This window comes from Coffea arabica, chromosome 10c (assembly GCF_036785885.1).
Source record: "Coffea arabica cultivar ET-39 chromosome 10c, Coffea Arabica ET-39 HiFi, whole genome shotgun sequence".
NCBI lineage: Eukaryota > Viridiplantae > Streptophyta > Magnoliopsida > Gentianales > Rubiaceae > Coffea > Coffea arabica.
In genome coordinates, this window is record NC_092329.1 from 4,083,291 (window position 1) to 4,098,563 (window position 15,273).

General features: G+C 36.7%; 2 protein-coding genes across 6 annotated transcripts; both read right to left on the reverse strand.

Moving 5' to 3' along the window:
* Positions 1-4,714: 4,714 nt before the first annotated feature.
* LOC113713514 (uncharacterized) lies at positions 4,715-10,448 on the reverse strand. Of its 4 annotated transcripts, none has more exons than XM_072069527.1 (7): positions 7,504-10,448; positions 7,282-7,362; positions 6,938-7,014; positions 6,445-6,594; positions 6,135-6,347; positions 5,773-5,949; positions 4,715-5,159 (listed from the first exon to the last, which is right to left on the reverse strand). In XM_072069527.1, the coding sequence occupies exons 1-2, from the start codon at positions 10,235-10,237 to the stop codon at positions 7,340-7,342; spliced, it is 2,757 nt and encodes a 918-aa protein (XP_071925628.1). In that variant the 5' UTR covers positions 10,238-10,448; the 3' UTR covers positions 4,715-5,159; positions 5,773-5,949; positions 6,135-6,347; positions 6,445-6,594; positions 6,938-7,014; positions 7,282-7,339. The 4 variants fall into 4 exon arrangements, with proteins under 4 accessions (XP_071925628.1, XP_071925629.1, XP_027093050.1 ...); XM_072069528.1 differs by having other exon boundaries at positions 6,135-6,343; positions 7,277-7,362; XM_027237249.2 differs by having other exon boundaries at positions 7,277-7,362.
* A 925-nt stretch (positions 10,449-11,373) lies between these two features.
* On the reverse strand, positions 11,374-14,888 carry LOC113714976 (vacuolar lysine transporter YPQ1-like). 2 transcript variants are annotated; one of them, XM_027239119.2, is made up of 12 exons: positions 14,634-14,888; positions 14,436-14,478; positions 13,730-13,756; positions 13,506-13,601; positions 12,969-13,075; positions 12,673-12,847; positions 12,484-12,576; positions 12,287-12,385; positions 12,148-12,168; positions 11,980-12,038; positions 11,758-11,848; positions 11,374-11,605 (listed from the first exon to the last, which is right to left on the reverse strand). In XM_027239119.2, the coding sequence occupies exons 1-12, from the start codon at positions 14,864-14,866 to the stop codon at positions 11,507-11,509; spliced, it is 1,143 nt and encodes a 380-aa protein (XP_027094920.1). In that variant the 5' UTR covers positions 14,867-14,888; the 3' UTR covers positions 11,374-11,506. The 2 variants fall into 2 exon arrangements, with proteins under 2 accessions (XP_027094920.1, XP_071925917.1); XM_072069816.1 differs by lacking the exon at positions 13,730-13,756.
* Between the last annotated feature and the right edge of the window lie 385 nt (positions 14,889-15,273).

Below are 15,273 nucleotides of genomic sequence, written 5' to 3' on the forward strand. Positions count from 1 at the left end.
TGATACTTTACAGACAAATGATTATCATATACAGTCGTCCGATCCATAAATATTCATGATGTTTGCAGTCCTTTAAGGAAAGTCATTGGTGCTGGGTCCCTGTCGGTTCTATACCCCACACGGAATTCATTGCCGGACTGCAGGCAATGAATCTGAGTAGAACTGTAGAAGTCTTTTCGTGGTTTGGTTGTATAAGCCTTCGAGCTTATCATCTGGCTGGTTTTGCATCCGGAAAATTCAGAGGTATAAATTATTATAGTAATAGAGTAGTTGTAGCATAATTTTGGATATGCAGCTACATGATTTAGGTAAGATGGAGCTGTTTTAAGGACCTTCCTTGAGAATTTTCCTAGTTCTCTGTTGACAACGAAAGACTAGTATAATTTATTACATTTAAACGTTTGTTGGTAAATGACACCATGAAACGTCCTTTGGGTGATTTTCTCTTCTCCCTCTGCCTTACGTTTGAATAATTTTTAGTAACTCTGTGATTACTTTCTTCTTTATTAGTTGGTTAGAATAAAAGTTAGTATATTTATCCCTAAAAAAACGAATTACTACTATTTACTACTGACAAATAAGAAGAGTTCTAGTCAGCAGTTTCTATCAGTAATGTGTTCAGGATTTGTATGATAAAAATTCTCTTCCAGTTTTACTTTCACCACCTTGCTTTGTGTATAAATGTAGTGTAACTGACCTCGTTCATGCATACACTTAGTAGTAATTCTACAGAAGGAAAACGTAAATGAAGAAAGAAAAAAACAGAAACAGAAACAGAAACAAAAGAAAAAGGGTTTTGTTTGGCAACTTTTGTAGTAACTTTTTATATACTTAAAATCTAAAACAAAACATGCGTCGAATAATACAAACACAAAGTAGTGATTCTTTAGTAGGTAGTAAATCAATGAAGAAGTCACACTAAAAAGCCAAAAGGCCATTTTTTTCCGAGACACACATAATTCAAATGCTTCATCCAGTGATTCTTATCGTCAGCTCCTTTTTAGCTTTTGCTTTGCAAGCTGTTTCTTCATTCATTCATTCTTGAGACAGATAGATACCGTCAACCAGGTTCTTTTTCCCTTTTTTTTTCCTTTCTAATTTTTTTGGGAAGTAACAACCAAGCTTAGTGTAATTAGAATGATTCATTAGTATAATACGTACTTAATTTTCAAGTTCCTTAAACCTGAACTTACTGTGGCCAAGCTGATGTTGATGTTGTGCTACCTGTCAAGATTTTAATTTGCCTCCCAAGATTTTCTTGTCATCAGTGCGATTGACTTTGAAAACAAAACGTCTTACACAATAATGGGATCTAAGCTGTTGCTTCAAATCCACCATTTTTACTTTTGCTTTTACTCCAAACTAGAAGGAATGATGAAACTGAGACATGAGATCCGGTGCCCATCACCCACGGAATGCATATATATATTACGAAGTAACATAAAATCCTCTTTTGAAATCTGGTGCGTTTCTCTACAATTACAAAGTAGTGTGAAACAAAACATCTTGGTTGGCTAGCTATAAGATTTCTAAAAGTACTGAAAGTAGTTCAATAACATAAGAGTTCTAAAAACATTTTTCAGTATACATAGATCTCAACTGGACATTAACTCAATTTACTCTCCTTAATTGAGTAGATATTTTGATTTATAGTTAAACAAATTTGCAAAAGACAAATATAATTCATTATGCATGCATAACTGGTAATTTTTGGTTTTTCCCCAAATGCATCTCTTAGTCTGTTGTAAACTGTAGTGTACTTCTTTGTTGCGGAGAAACATTTGCTTGTACTTTCTGTCGTATATTCAATCCAAAAGCTAAAGAAGCACGTCCTTCCAAATCTATATGAATGTGAAAGTAAACTCGTACGTTCCTCGAATTTCTTTCCATGTTCTTTTTATTTTTTAATCCGTTGGACACTTCAAAATTAATTAACATACTTCTTGCAATAAATTAGGGATGACTTACGAATGCCGTTTTGACTCCAACACAAGATCTACTAGTCAAAATAAAAAAAAAAAGAACCCCATTAGCTAGATCTCATCTCATCAAGTAGGCTTAGGTTAAAATCTCTGTCACTCCAACAATTTCCGTTTTATGTTTTTCTTTTCCATTTTGCTATTTCCTGGAGTTTTTGTCAAATAATATATTGTGTTGATTTGATATATATGGAATAAAATTTTGATTAAAAAATATATTCATAGAAAACATAAAAAAAAAAATTTTTTAAAAAAGACTTTCCAAACGACTAGTGGGGATGACTTTAACTTACAAAGAAACTACTAGTAAATAAGTTACTTGGCCGCGTCTTTCCAAGGTACTTTCCTTACAGATTTTAAATAAATAAGACTGTCGGAAATTCTGTTGACTTAGTTAATTGTCAGCGTGATTAACATGTGTATGTCTTAATATGCTGTCGGCCGAAGCTTAAGTAAGTAAAACAAAAAAATAATCTAGAGAGGTTATCAAATGAAAGATTTACAATGTCCTCGACTAGATTTTTAGTAAGCCTAGGCGTAGTATAGGGCCAGGTTTGGTTTGACTTGTCAAATTGCTAATAAAGAATGAGAGTAAATACTCCCTCCGTTCCTTATTAGATGGCCTGAATAACTAATTCTTTTAGATTAAGAAAGTTGGTTATTCTCTAAAAGTCAACAAAAGTTTTACTTTACTTCTCAAAATTACCCTTTATCTCTCTTCAACTATACCTAATTAATACTACCTGTCATTTAATTATTTAGAGTTCCAATTCAAGAAAGTTGAAAGGGTAAGCAAGGGTAAATTTGGAAAAAAGTTCATAAATGCTTTCTTGATATCATAAAATGACAGATAAAAAGAAACAATGGATTAGAACATCTAATAAGGAACGGAGGGAGTAAATTGATAAGAATGATAGGCTTCTAGTAGCCCTCCTCGGGCAGATCGATTGGTTTCGTAGTCCCCTCATAAGGGATAGGTCACTGGTTCGACCCCGGGGAGCTAATGCGCTGTAAGCCTTGGGGCGGTACTCTCACAGCCGCAGGAGATTAATAGGGCTCAATGGTTCCGGACACCCTGTGTCGACAAAAAAAAAAAAAAAGAAGAAAAAGATAGGCTTCTAGTAGATTCGTAGCGTGACATCGATGGATTGCAAAGGTCTTCTCACAAATTCTTGTGGTCCTGGCCCAACAACAATCAAAAAGCGTCTTTTCCTTGAAATTCTTGCACCAGGGAAATTTCGTCTGCAATAAAAAACAAATTATGTGTTGATTTTTCCTAAATAGTTGCTTTCAAGTCATTTATCCACCATTTAAATTAAAGATAGGACCATGATTGCTTTTCTTTTTTTTTCTTTTTTTTTAAAAATTTTCAACAAGGAAAGGGTGGCATCTAAGAAGCAACGAGGAAGAAGAGAGACTTAAATTCAAAATCTCTAAATCTCAATTTGTCATACCAAATCTCTAAATCTTGGTTAAGGTTTCAACCTTAACCACTGTACTGGTTTTCTCGGCAGTCATGATTATTTTTTATTTCTTAATTTTTTGCTATTGGGGTTATTACTTGTAATGAACTGGAGTTGTGATTTGTATGTCCTGATTCTACCATTATAGGTTTTACTCGTATTCATATTAAAAGAGTTAAAAAAGGAAAGGTTTTAATTAATTCCATATACTGATCAAACCACTGGCTAATTATACGCGCTTAAACGCATAAGTTCCCATTTTTCTAATCCCAACAACCTTTTTGAGTTCTTTTCCGAGGATGCTTCTGTCGGACGTCTAAAAGCTGAATTCCAAAACCTGAAAAGTAACTTGAGAAAACAATTTCTTAAAACAAAGGCAGATTAGTCTGTTTCGTATTTCTGTTTTTTTTTTTTTTTTTGAGGTAAAGAAAACCAGAACAGAGTTGAACATGTAAATTTTAAAATGCCCGTACAATTCGATGATATAGCTCTGATAATGTATGCCTAGAAAGTAGAAACGAAGGGATATGAATGCCTTAAAAACAGATGAAATTGCACAATGCTGTTTGGAGGGATTCTTTGAAAAAACATTTCAGAAATTTTTGAAAACACCCGAAAAACAACCATTCTTGTTCCGGGTTTTGTTTGGAGCTGATTCATGCATGCTTTTTGTAGATCAAAATTGAATTCTCACGGTAAAAAGTAAAACGAAAACAAATGAATAGGATTAAGAAATAAAAAAAAAAATGCTGCGCTGCAAACATTTCGAGCCAAAGTTTTGATTCATCATTGTGCAAATTGCTGATAAAGTTAAACAGCCTGTTAAGTTAAAAGAAAAGGTCCAGAAATTTAAATTTCTGCCGACAGTTTGTAATTATATGACTTTTCCATGTTAATTTGCTGATTACACAATGCTCAGTTTAACAGCCTGTTAAGTTAAAAGAAAAGCTTTTCTGTCAACACTCAACAGTTTGTAATTATATGACTTTTCCATTTCTTTTTTGGGCTTAACTTTTCCATGTTGATGTACCTTTTTGGATTGCGATTTTTTTCCAAAAAATTTTTACATTTTCTGTAAATCCATTTTTCAATCATTTTTTAACCTCATACAAATCGAATCGTTACAGTACCTTTTTTTTTTAAAAAAAAAAATCAGAAAATAGCAATCCAACCTCCACTCAACGAAAACAATTTCGTCTACTTTCAAATACAAAACGCTGGCTTTTAATTTTTGAAACATCTCATATTACAATGAATTCAAAAACGCAAAAGTGAATCCCACAAGTCTCGTGTTGAAAATGAAGAGCTCATATCACATATACATCTTATACTTTCTCTTAAAAAACCATAATTTGGCCAAAGTAATTCACATTTACAAATTGTGACAAAGAACATCGATGACCGGGTCGGGCTTAAATAAATTGGATTGGGATGAAACTAGGAGAAGTTAGCCACTTGGACAGCGGAGATGAAGAAAGCCCAATCATTCAATCAAGGCAAATACTAGTGATTGCAAATCCCTGTGAAGGCAAGGTTCCAACAACTACACTGCAGTTATCAACACATTTACATTGCTGGCCGTCAACGTAAGTCGAAAAGGCGCCCAGCACATTTACATTGCTGGCCGTCAAGGGTATGCAGACTGCTTCCGGCTCCATGACGGGAAGTTTTGAGAGTTCGGCACTCGTTTGCTTGGAAATCTCAGCGCAGCGAGGCCCTGAACATTTCAAGGAAAAGTGAAAGTCAACCAACACGTCTGGATAATAGACCATCTAAGATATAGAAAGAAACTTGGCTTCGAGAAGCCTAAGCTATCCTAAGCTATGATACGTGAGAACACGGTCAACCAAAAAGCTGATTTGTGTGCAATAATGATTTTGGGTAGAATTAGCCAACAGATGGAGGAAGCCCGACTATGGAATACTTCCTTTTCTTTTGTCTGGAAGATCGGCCAATTTGATTGCACTGAGTTTTTAGAGAAGCATTAGCCAAGTCATAGAATGGAGCAAGTAAATACAAACAAATAAGATTAGTCGTATAAGAAAGAGGATAAGAATCAATCAAATCAAACTTAATAGAGCCAAGTTCAGTCTAATGCAAGCTCAGTAGGGTCCTGAGATCGAATAGGCAATAGAACACTTTTCAGTTTGTCAAATGCGCAATGAAACTAGCTTATAATATTTTTCTTTGACAAAGTACGAGTAACCTAAACTAAACACTTCCAATTTAAACGATGAAAATTGCGTGGATACCCCCAAAGTAAAATATCTTGGACAAATCCACACATGGTAAAACCAGACTTCAACCTGTTTGTAACCCGTAATTTTTACCTTCCTGAAGCACTTGGTGATAATGCTGCTACTTCATGGCGTGGGCAGTTAACCAAACTAAGACTAGTAAGTAGTTTAGGACCATGGGAAGTTTCATCTGCAATTTATGGCAGGGCAGATCGATTTCTCTCATCCAAACGTGCAAGGATCCCCAGAACAATCACAGTAGAAACACTTCTGTTTAAATCAACAATGTGTGAGCAAAAGATTTGATTAAACATCCGACTAAAACACTTACCTTTAAACCAATAAAATGGAATTAAAGATTGATTTTTTCAAAGGCTAGATCAAACACAGGAATGGGACAATATGGCTGAAAGAGGAACTAAACAGATTGTTGTAACTGTATTAGGAGAACAAACCTGAAGGTCCTAATTGCCATTGTTAAGTTTGATATTAGGAAAAATGGCTGCAAGTGTATGTAGCGAGACAATATCTATCTCAAATCGAACCCTTTCTCAAGCTCTTGCAGAATGATCATCTCATCCAAGAAAGGCGCTTTTTCTGAGATCATCAAACACACGTCACTGATGGAGACGGGCTATCTGCTAAGCATGTAACCTGAGGAGGCCTAACTGAAAGCAAGGCAACATCATTTGAAAACTTTAGCTCAACAGCATAACCATTGCATCTTAGTAAGGAAGTAAGATGTCACTATGAAGTGCTTTTGACCTTAGTGTATAATGCCTTTGAATTGGGCACATAGCCATGTATGGAAGCTTTCATTCCATCTTCCTTTTTTCCCCCCTTATAACTATCTTACTTCAAATACATGCTTTGAAGTCAAAACTGAACCTCAGCACTCCACAAAAGAATAGTGAGCTGCACAGACATGGAAATTGAGGACCAAACAGGAATGTTAGCAATTTGAGAAACTGAGGCAGATACTAATGTGATAGTATAGATGTCAATAACTGCATTTGCATCAAATATGACACATAATAATTCAATATCCAAAACACTACCTAAAAGTATGAGGTTCAACAGGATGTGACAGATACAAAACATAATAAGTACGCAAAAATTTTGTTGGTGGACAAGCAACCAAAAGAACCCGCAAAGAGGTTTAAAAAATTCCATGTCAAGTAAGATTTTGGAAAATTATTTTGGTCTTACAGACAAGACTATGATAGAAATACGAGTAGGAAAAAGAAGCCCAAATTACCTCAAATAGCCTACAGGAGTGAACTGTATGACTGAACTTCATGATCAGATGACCACAGCAACAGCAATAGCAATCCCCTTTAAAAACAGCAGGAAGAACGAGGATTGCCCTCTACCATTAGCAAATTGTTAATTGAAGGAAAAACCAAGAAATTAACAATTTTATGTATGATCTTTACTAGTTAATCATTTCAGACCACACGGACCCTCAACTTGTGAAGTAAGGCAAAAAGGTATGAATAATTAATGTTATAGAAGGCTTTGATTCGAAGTGTGTTACATGGGTGGTCTTCCCACTGAATGATGGAAACCAAAATCGAGAGTACAAGCAGATAATTACCTTACTTTATTTCAGAAAATGAGCATGCTGCCATAGATGCTAGATAGCTTCATCATCCAAAACTTAACCCCTTGACGCAACTTTTGCTGCAAAATAAAAATAACAATATGTAAGCACCAAAGAAATCTACAAGGAAACAAGGAGGGCTGCACCTAAACTAAGGATAAAAATCAGGAACTGAATCTCTTCATGTTTACCGAAGCTTTAGGTGATTTAAATAAGTATACCTTGGACCAATCTGCCATATTTTGAAAAGCTAGGATCCAGACCTGCCTCCAACATTTGATCCAAAAGCTTCTCAGATTCTTCTGAATCACCTTGTGCTTGTAGACCATAGATCAAAGTTGAGTAGGTAATGGCTGAAGGAGAAATCCCTTCTTCTATCATTGTCTCTTTGAGTTTCAAAGCTTCAGAAGTATTACCACTTTTGCAGTATCCATCAATCAAAGTATTATAGGAAATGAGATTTGGGGCTGGACCTTTCAAGCAAAGCTTGCTGTAAAGTTTTGTTGCTCGATCAAGGTTTCCAGATTTACATAGGCCATTTATAAGAGCATTATATGTAGCAATAGTCGGGATGAGACCCTTTTTCAGCATCTCATCCCGTAACTGAAATGCTCTATCGACATCACCAGACAATGACACACCATGAATCAGGGATGTGTATGTGAACTCATCTGGAATAAAACCTCTCACAGACATATCATTAATTACCTCCACAGCATTATCAACCCTGCCGTATTTACATAAACCTGCAATAGCTACATTATACAAATAGTTATTGGGAATAATGGAACTTTTGGTGCTTTTGTCAATTGACGTTGTAATTCTCTCTAAATCTTGTGATCCATCGTCAGAGTTTATCATGAGCTGGTCAGAAAAATATTTAAGACTTGGGGCACTATGTAAATCCATTACTTTCAGCAATACCTTGCTTGCTTCACCTCTCATACCAAGCCTGTACAATCCACTGATAATTGTGGTACAAATTATGGTGTTCGGAACTATACCCTTAGCTCTCATCTCGAAATAAGCATCTAGAGCTTTCTTCAGCATTCCTTCTCTGAACCAACCTGCAATGAGGGCTCCATATGTGATGATGTTTGCTTTTAATCCTCTGTTCTGCATCTCAGTGAGAACATCTGGCACTTGGCTAAATTTCCCAGCCCTAAAGAGTCCACTGATAACTGAGTTAAACATTTCAGTAGAAGCCGCAATTCTTTCCCTTTCCATGACATACAAAATTTCAAAAACTTTTTCAATATCTCCAGTTTTAGCATAACCATCACTCAGAGTCCTATACGTTACTTCATCAGGTGAAAATCCCAGTTCTTTCATCCTGTCAAACACCTGCTCCGCTTCAATTATTTTCCCCATTTTACACAATCCATTAATCATTGTATTTACAAGAATCCTACTTTTGGCAAAGCCTTGCGCTAAAACATGCTTCCACAGAATCAAAGCCTTCTCAGAAATTCCCTTGTTAAAGAGGCCATGCAAGAGAGCACCATAGCAAACTTCATCAGGAGTAACACCCCTTTTAAGCATCAAAGCCCAAAGACGCAAAGCATCATCAATAGCACCACTTTGGCACAAACCTTTCAAAAGAACACTATACGTAACAACTGTAGGTTCTACACCATCTCGAATCATTGTGTCACAGAGAATTAATGCCTGCTGTGTTTGACCTGCCTGCCAGTAGCCATTCATTAGGGTTGTGTAAGTATAAGAATCAGGTCTTAATTTCCAGTCACTCATGCTCCTGACTATTCCATGAGCTTCACTAACTTGACCAAGTTTACAATATCCATTTATCAATGAATTACAAGTAAACATGTTCATCTTCAATCCGAAACTCAACATTTCCTCCTTTATCCTAATAGCATCATCCAGTTTCCCTACTTGACAAAAGCCATCAATCAACACCCCATATGCCTGTTCATCTACAGCCATTTTGTCACCCTCCTCCGTCTTCATCACTCGAAACACATTCTCTGCTTCCTCCACCTTCCCTTGCTTGCAATAACCCTTAATCAACAATGTATATGTCACCACATTTTTCACAATCCCCCGTTCACTCATCAACCGCAACACTCCTTCCGCCTTCTCCAAATCCCCCTCCTCCACAAACGCATTTATTAAACTATGATAAATCACTGAATTCAACTCCAACCCAATCTTTTTCTCCATTTCCTCCAAAAACTCGACCGCTTTGCAAACCCTGCCATCCTTACAATAAGCATTTACCATTATACTGCACGTATATACATCCGGGACAATCCCCATTCTAACTATCTGCTCATATACACAAAAAACAGTTTGAAAGTCATGATTTTTCACCAAACCACTCAACAAACTATTGCAGGAACGTAAGCTCGGTAACCGCCCACACTTAGGCATATTATCAAACACATACAGTGCGTTCTGAATCAATCCTTTTTTAGCATAAATTTTCAAAATCATATCAAACACCGTCGGAGAGAACTTAAATTCTCCATAAATCCGAACTAATTCATCATAAACAAATGAAACCGAGCTTATATTTCTAGAGAGTTCGATTAATTCATCCAAGTACGACCTCGTCTCGTCAAAAAGTCGGGCCTTGGACAAAATGTGAACGATTTTACAGTAAGCCTTGAAATGGGGTCTGTAATTTGGCTGGTTTGAAGCTAATCTGAAGAAGTGAAGACAGGCGGAGGGGTTGAGTTTCAGTTTTTGGAGGACAGCGTCGACGAGTTCGTGGGAGAATTGGAAAGAAAGGTTCTTGAGGTCTGTATGGCGTTCGAGAACTAAAAGGCGGCAAACCCGATTGGTGAGTTCGGGCGTTGTCAAGTTGGAGGGTTCTACCCCGGAAGCCCATTTCAGGAGGGTCGCAGAAGAGTGAAAAGAGCGACGGCGGCAGAGGGGAAGATGAGTATGGAGTCTACGGGTGAAGCTGGAAATTGATTGGCAACGGATCATCGAAGTTTTGCTTTCAGTTGTCAATTGGTTTTCGCAGCAGTAGCCATCAATTTATATGTCGAGCAAAGATTTCATATTGGATGCTTCGAATATTAGACACTTGGTGTGTGGTTCTTTTCTTTTTGATTCTTCCCGCCTGCTATATATATACCCTCCTCCTACCAATTCTTCTTTCTCATCTCCTTTTTGCCCCTTTGCAGGGGACAGCTCCGCGTGGGCATAGGGCCTCGACAATAAGCAACTCTCCATGGATGGACTTTGGAGATCATTGAACACGAATGAATTTAAATTCGGTTGGCCCAAAACAGGGATTCGGGGCCCAATCACATGGTTGATTGCTTGATGCTTCGGCCTAATTGTTGTACAAGCTTTTCAATTATCAACTTTTAGCCCCTCAATTATTTTAAATCTGAAATTATGCCTTCAATCGATAAAAAAAAAAAAGCCAAAATTTGATCCTTTAGTCGATTACCACCACTAAAGCTAATGGATCTAAGAAACGGATCCAACTGATAAAAACGGATTGAAGGTTTACATTCGATAGTTTTTATCGTTGAGGAGCCAGTTCAGGATTTAAAATAAATAAGTGGCCAAAAGTTAACTATGTTGAAATAGTTTAATGATTCCCAAAGTATTACCCTCCTATGTAGGGATTAAGGCCCTGTTCTCAATTGATGATTTCGAAAAAGTTATTTTGTTGTGTTTTCAACCGCTTTTCGAAATTTTGGAAGTCAATAACGAAGGTTAGTTTATCATTGGCAGAGTGGAATCCTAAAAGAGAATGAGGTGGGGAAGAATAAGGAAATATGCTGGCAGTAACCATTTCAGCGAGTTGTTTATCATGCATGGGAAGCGAGGAATGCTTGGAATGTTAATGAAGATGATTCAAAGATCAAAGTGTCAGCTTGACTACTTGCAACGAGGTCTCTCAAGAGGTTCTAGTGGGGAAAAAGGTCACTAGAGAGGAGGAGCGGATGATGAGCAGCTGAAGCAAATTAACCTCCTACTAGGTAGGTCAAAGTCAGTGTGGACGGGGCATTTAGACGTGGCTGGAGCGGGTTAGTCAATTAGAGATGAAATGGGGATGTGGAAAGGAGGTTTCTGCATCAACTTGGGTGTAACCAGGAATGGTGAGATTGAACCCAACTTGTTTATCGTAGTTTCAATTAATCAACCATATATATATATATATATATATATAGAATACAACAATAATGCATTGACAATTGGACGGTCCAAAGTACTTCTAAGCTAAGCCAAGATGTCGCTTTAGGTTTGTAGCTTGGTTCCACAGTCTTCACAGTGTTCTTCAGATCTCTGGCTCTTCTTCCGCTTGATAAAACGGTAGAAAATGTATTGAAGGATGATCTGTGCAAAGTTAAATTAAGGTCTATCTATCGACTGAAATGTCCATGAACCAAGAAAAGAGGGCCAAATTCGGAAAAAAAAAAAGAAGCAGCAACAGTTAAAAAAAGGACCGAGTATGTAGGAGTAGTAAATAAAATAAGAGTGTAGGATACGAAAAGATCAAGCGCCACGCACACTACAGCATCTAGCAACCAAGGCATGTTTGGTTGTATCTTCTCCCGTTTAGTGCTTCTCACCAGGATGCTGCATTGGTTAATTGATTGTTAGCTTCTTCAAATTCATGTCCTTAAAGAACTAGTTCTAATTTCTTTGGCTTATTGTACGAAGGAGGAGGTTAGAGAGGAATGAGAGAATGAAAAAGGGAGGGAACCAACCTTCCCACGTAAGTAGCATTAGCAATGAGTGCAAACAGGAACATGAGAGGATTCAAGCCCTATACCAAAAGGAGATTAGAGCATAACAGAAGAACGATTAGAAACAACCAAATAAATATTCTTGAATGTATTTGAAACACCAAGTATTTCCCAAAGCAGAGATATTACCTCCACACTTCCTCTTTTAATCTGGCCAATTAACAGCGTGGAGGAGGGACACAAAATGTTAGAAAAATAAATGCAAGTTCCAAAAATATAAATTAGAAAAAAACAGAAGACTTGTGAAGAAATTAAGTAAAAGACTGACGTTCAACCAAATCTGGGGAATTCGTCCGCCCATGTATATGGCAGCCATCAACCATCCAAGCCATTGTCCATATGCTCTGCCGTGAAGTTCATATTTTTCCTGTTCATTAACAATTTTCCATCCCCAAGTTTCTGCTTCGATCAATGCATAGAAACCCAAAAAAACTACGTAAAGTTGTAAAGATGCCGGTTAAAAACCTCTAGTAATCTCCTCCCAACAAAGTTCAGCTGGGAAGCCTTACTTCCTCTTGGAATGTAGGCAGAAGCCGCAAGAAATGTCCCGTATCCCGCCTGAACAGGGTAAATTATGATTACCCATTTGCTTAATTTTTGGATAAAAACTTTTCTATTTACTAGTAGTATTAATCATTCTGCAAATTAACTCACAGGCCCTGGAATGAGGCGAGGTTGACTGACTGGTCTTTGGTAGAATTCTGGTGGGATTGCTTCTTCGTCTTCAGATGAGGACTCGCTTTGGTGCTCAAGGGCAGGTGGACCGCTCTTTGGCTTTATGTAAGACTGGATTGGAGGAGTATCACTTCCAGCCAAAGACCTAGCTGACCTATATAGATTCAAAGCAACCCAAAGAGAAAAATGAAAAATTACCCCGTGGTCAAAACGGAAAAAAAAAAAGAAAAAGAAAAAAAAAATAAGGAAGGAAGATAATAGTGTGCAAATCTCACCTGAAATGGAAGTCCCTCCGACGAGGTACCTCAATCGGAGCATTTCTTCTATCTCTACCACTTCGATCATGTAGATTTTGTTTTAAAGCACTCCTCTCGTTATCGTCCTGGAAAGAAAGATACATATACTTTGTTAAAAATTTCTTTTTTGATTATTTTTTCCTATATTGTCAGCGTATATACTTATAATAGATTTATAACATGCATGTCACATCATTTTAACATGAATTTAAATACTAAACTTTATATATGTGATATACATCTAAACATATTACTGTATACATTGACTGATTGACAGTACATAAAAGATTTATTTTTTCATTTTTTTATGTACTATACTTCATCTAATTACTAATATCTAGTGCTATATATCTATCATGTCTCTGGTTGTGCTCGGTTCGTTGGTGGGAATTGGCCTTGAACTAGAAAAAGCGTTTTTTTCTTCTTTTCAAAATTTCAATTCTGGCTTAAAACTAATTCTGAGGACATGCATATATAGAAGAAAACATTAAAGTGCGTACAGTTTTTATCTGCTACCTTATTTACTTTGGTTTTACGGCCCTTCCATATCCGGATGATATGGTCATAGTATATACATTGCAATGCCAGTACTACTGTCGTTGCTGCGTACAACTGCAAAGAAAATTAACCGTTGATTAAAGATATATCTTGCTAATATATATGCTCGAGGGACATAGTTCTTTGCAAGTTATATCCCCAAAAGTGGTAATGTTCAAGGGCAAGAGTAAGATTAGTTTTACCACTGCCGTGTAAAACTGGGTAGGTAACTGCAGAAAAAAAGAACAAAATTTCCGGTGAGAAAATAATACCCATAATTAGGTAAAGATGAAATTGATACAAACATTGCTATAGGTATAGACGAATGTCAAGTTAATTTTGGTGAGAGTGTAACATCGCTAGCCCTTCAAAAAAAATAAAAATAAAAATAAAAATTGCTAGTGATAATAAGATGACATTGAAGTAAAAGGTATCAAGTTAGGTCACAAAAGATAACCAAAAAAAACAAATATTTATTGATTTATTTAATACCTGTGCCAAACTTAATATCTTCAACAATCCTTCTAGGAACACGTGGTATAATTGTGGTCTCCACTTATGTCAACCAAAAATTTACACTAATTTAAACAGAAGAGATAGATTTTCCCTCAAAAAGGTAAAAACATAAGAGGTAGTTCATTAAAATCTACAATGACAAATTAAGCTAGTAGAATTTCTTGAAAGCCATCATCGCAATCATCAAAGACAAGACTTTGCCGGTATTCCCCGGCCACTAGTCCTCTTGTCTTCTTTCATTTCTCTACTTTTTGTTTACCCCCTTTGAAATTTTTTTTTTTTTTTGGACAATAGTACAGTGTACCCATAACATAATACGAGTTGGAGGGAAGCAAGAAATGTTTTAAACAGAAAAAAAAAAAAAAAAAAGAAAGATAATGCATAGCCCTGTACCGTGGCTGGCTCCAGAATGCAACCGACGAGGTTGAACACGTCGCTGCATATAAGATTTTTCAGTACATCAGATTTACAAAGTTTAACCAAATTTCTGTACGAGGATAAATTATGGCATATAATTAGCAGAACAGTAGTTTAAACTAGAAAGGTACTAATTAATTATTGCGTTGCATGTAACCGTGGACAAGCAAGTACCCGACAATCCAAGTGGAGATAAATGCAAGGGAGACTCCATCGGCAGATTTGCTCTTGAAGTTGGTGATGATCTGAGGAATTTCTGCTACAGCCCAACAGACCAGACTTGCTATTCCGAAAGCAAATGAGATTTCATCCTTGAGGTTGCAGAGACAGTCCTTGAAGTATTTCTCCACCCATCTAACACATGGTTTTTGCTCCACCGGGCAGTAAGAGAGTTTTAAGGGCTTCATTTTGTTGCTATCCAGGGTGATCGACAAAAAGCTTATGCAAATTTATACTAGCCGGGGCACGATGTAGCACGCGCCAATTATTGCAAGTTACCCCAAGTAAAACCATACCCTTAGAGAAACACCCCAAATTAAAAGGACCAAATCCACAATTACACCTACCAAATCCACAATTTGTGATACTTGCGATGACATCATTTCTGTTTCTTTTAGTGCTGCATTCGAATGTATTGTTTTCAAAATCAACACTCATGCGCTAGTAATAGAACTGGAAATGATTCGAATGAAATTGTGCTTTGAAAGTTGCCAGGTTCAATTCAATATTCTGGTCTCGAGCTCAATATGAGCTTAAAATTTGAGCTCGAACTTGATCCGTCCTTATATTTAGTATGCTTGAACTCGGCTTGAAA

Excerpts from the sequence above, each read along its gene's own strand:
- LOC113713514 (XM_072069527.1), bottom strand. The coding sequence starts at position 10,237 with ATGATCCGTTGCCAATCAATTTCCAGCTTCACCCGTAGACTCCATACT. Across the intron at positions 7,363-7,503 it reads ATATGGCAGATTGGTCCAAG|CAAAAGTTGCGTCAAGGGGT; the intron begins GTATACTTATTT and ends TTTATTTTGCAG.
- LOC113714976 (XM_027239119.2), bottom strand. The coding sequence starts at position 14,866 with ATGAAGCCCTTAAAACTCTCTTACTGCCCGGTGGAGCAAAAACCATGT. Across the intron at positions 14,479-14,633 it reads ATCTCCACTTGGATTGTCGG|CGACGTGTTCAACCTCGTCG; the intron begins GTACTTGCTTGT and ends TCTTATATGCAG. Across the intron at positions 13,602-13,729 it reads CCCAGTTTTACACGGCAGTG|TTGTACGCAGCAACGACAGT; the intron begins GTAAAACTAATC and ends TTTTCTTTGCAG.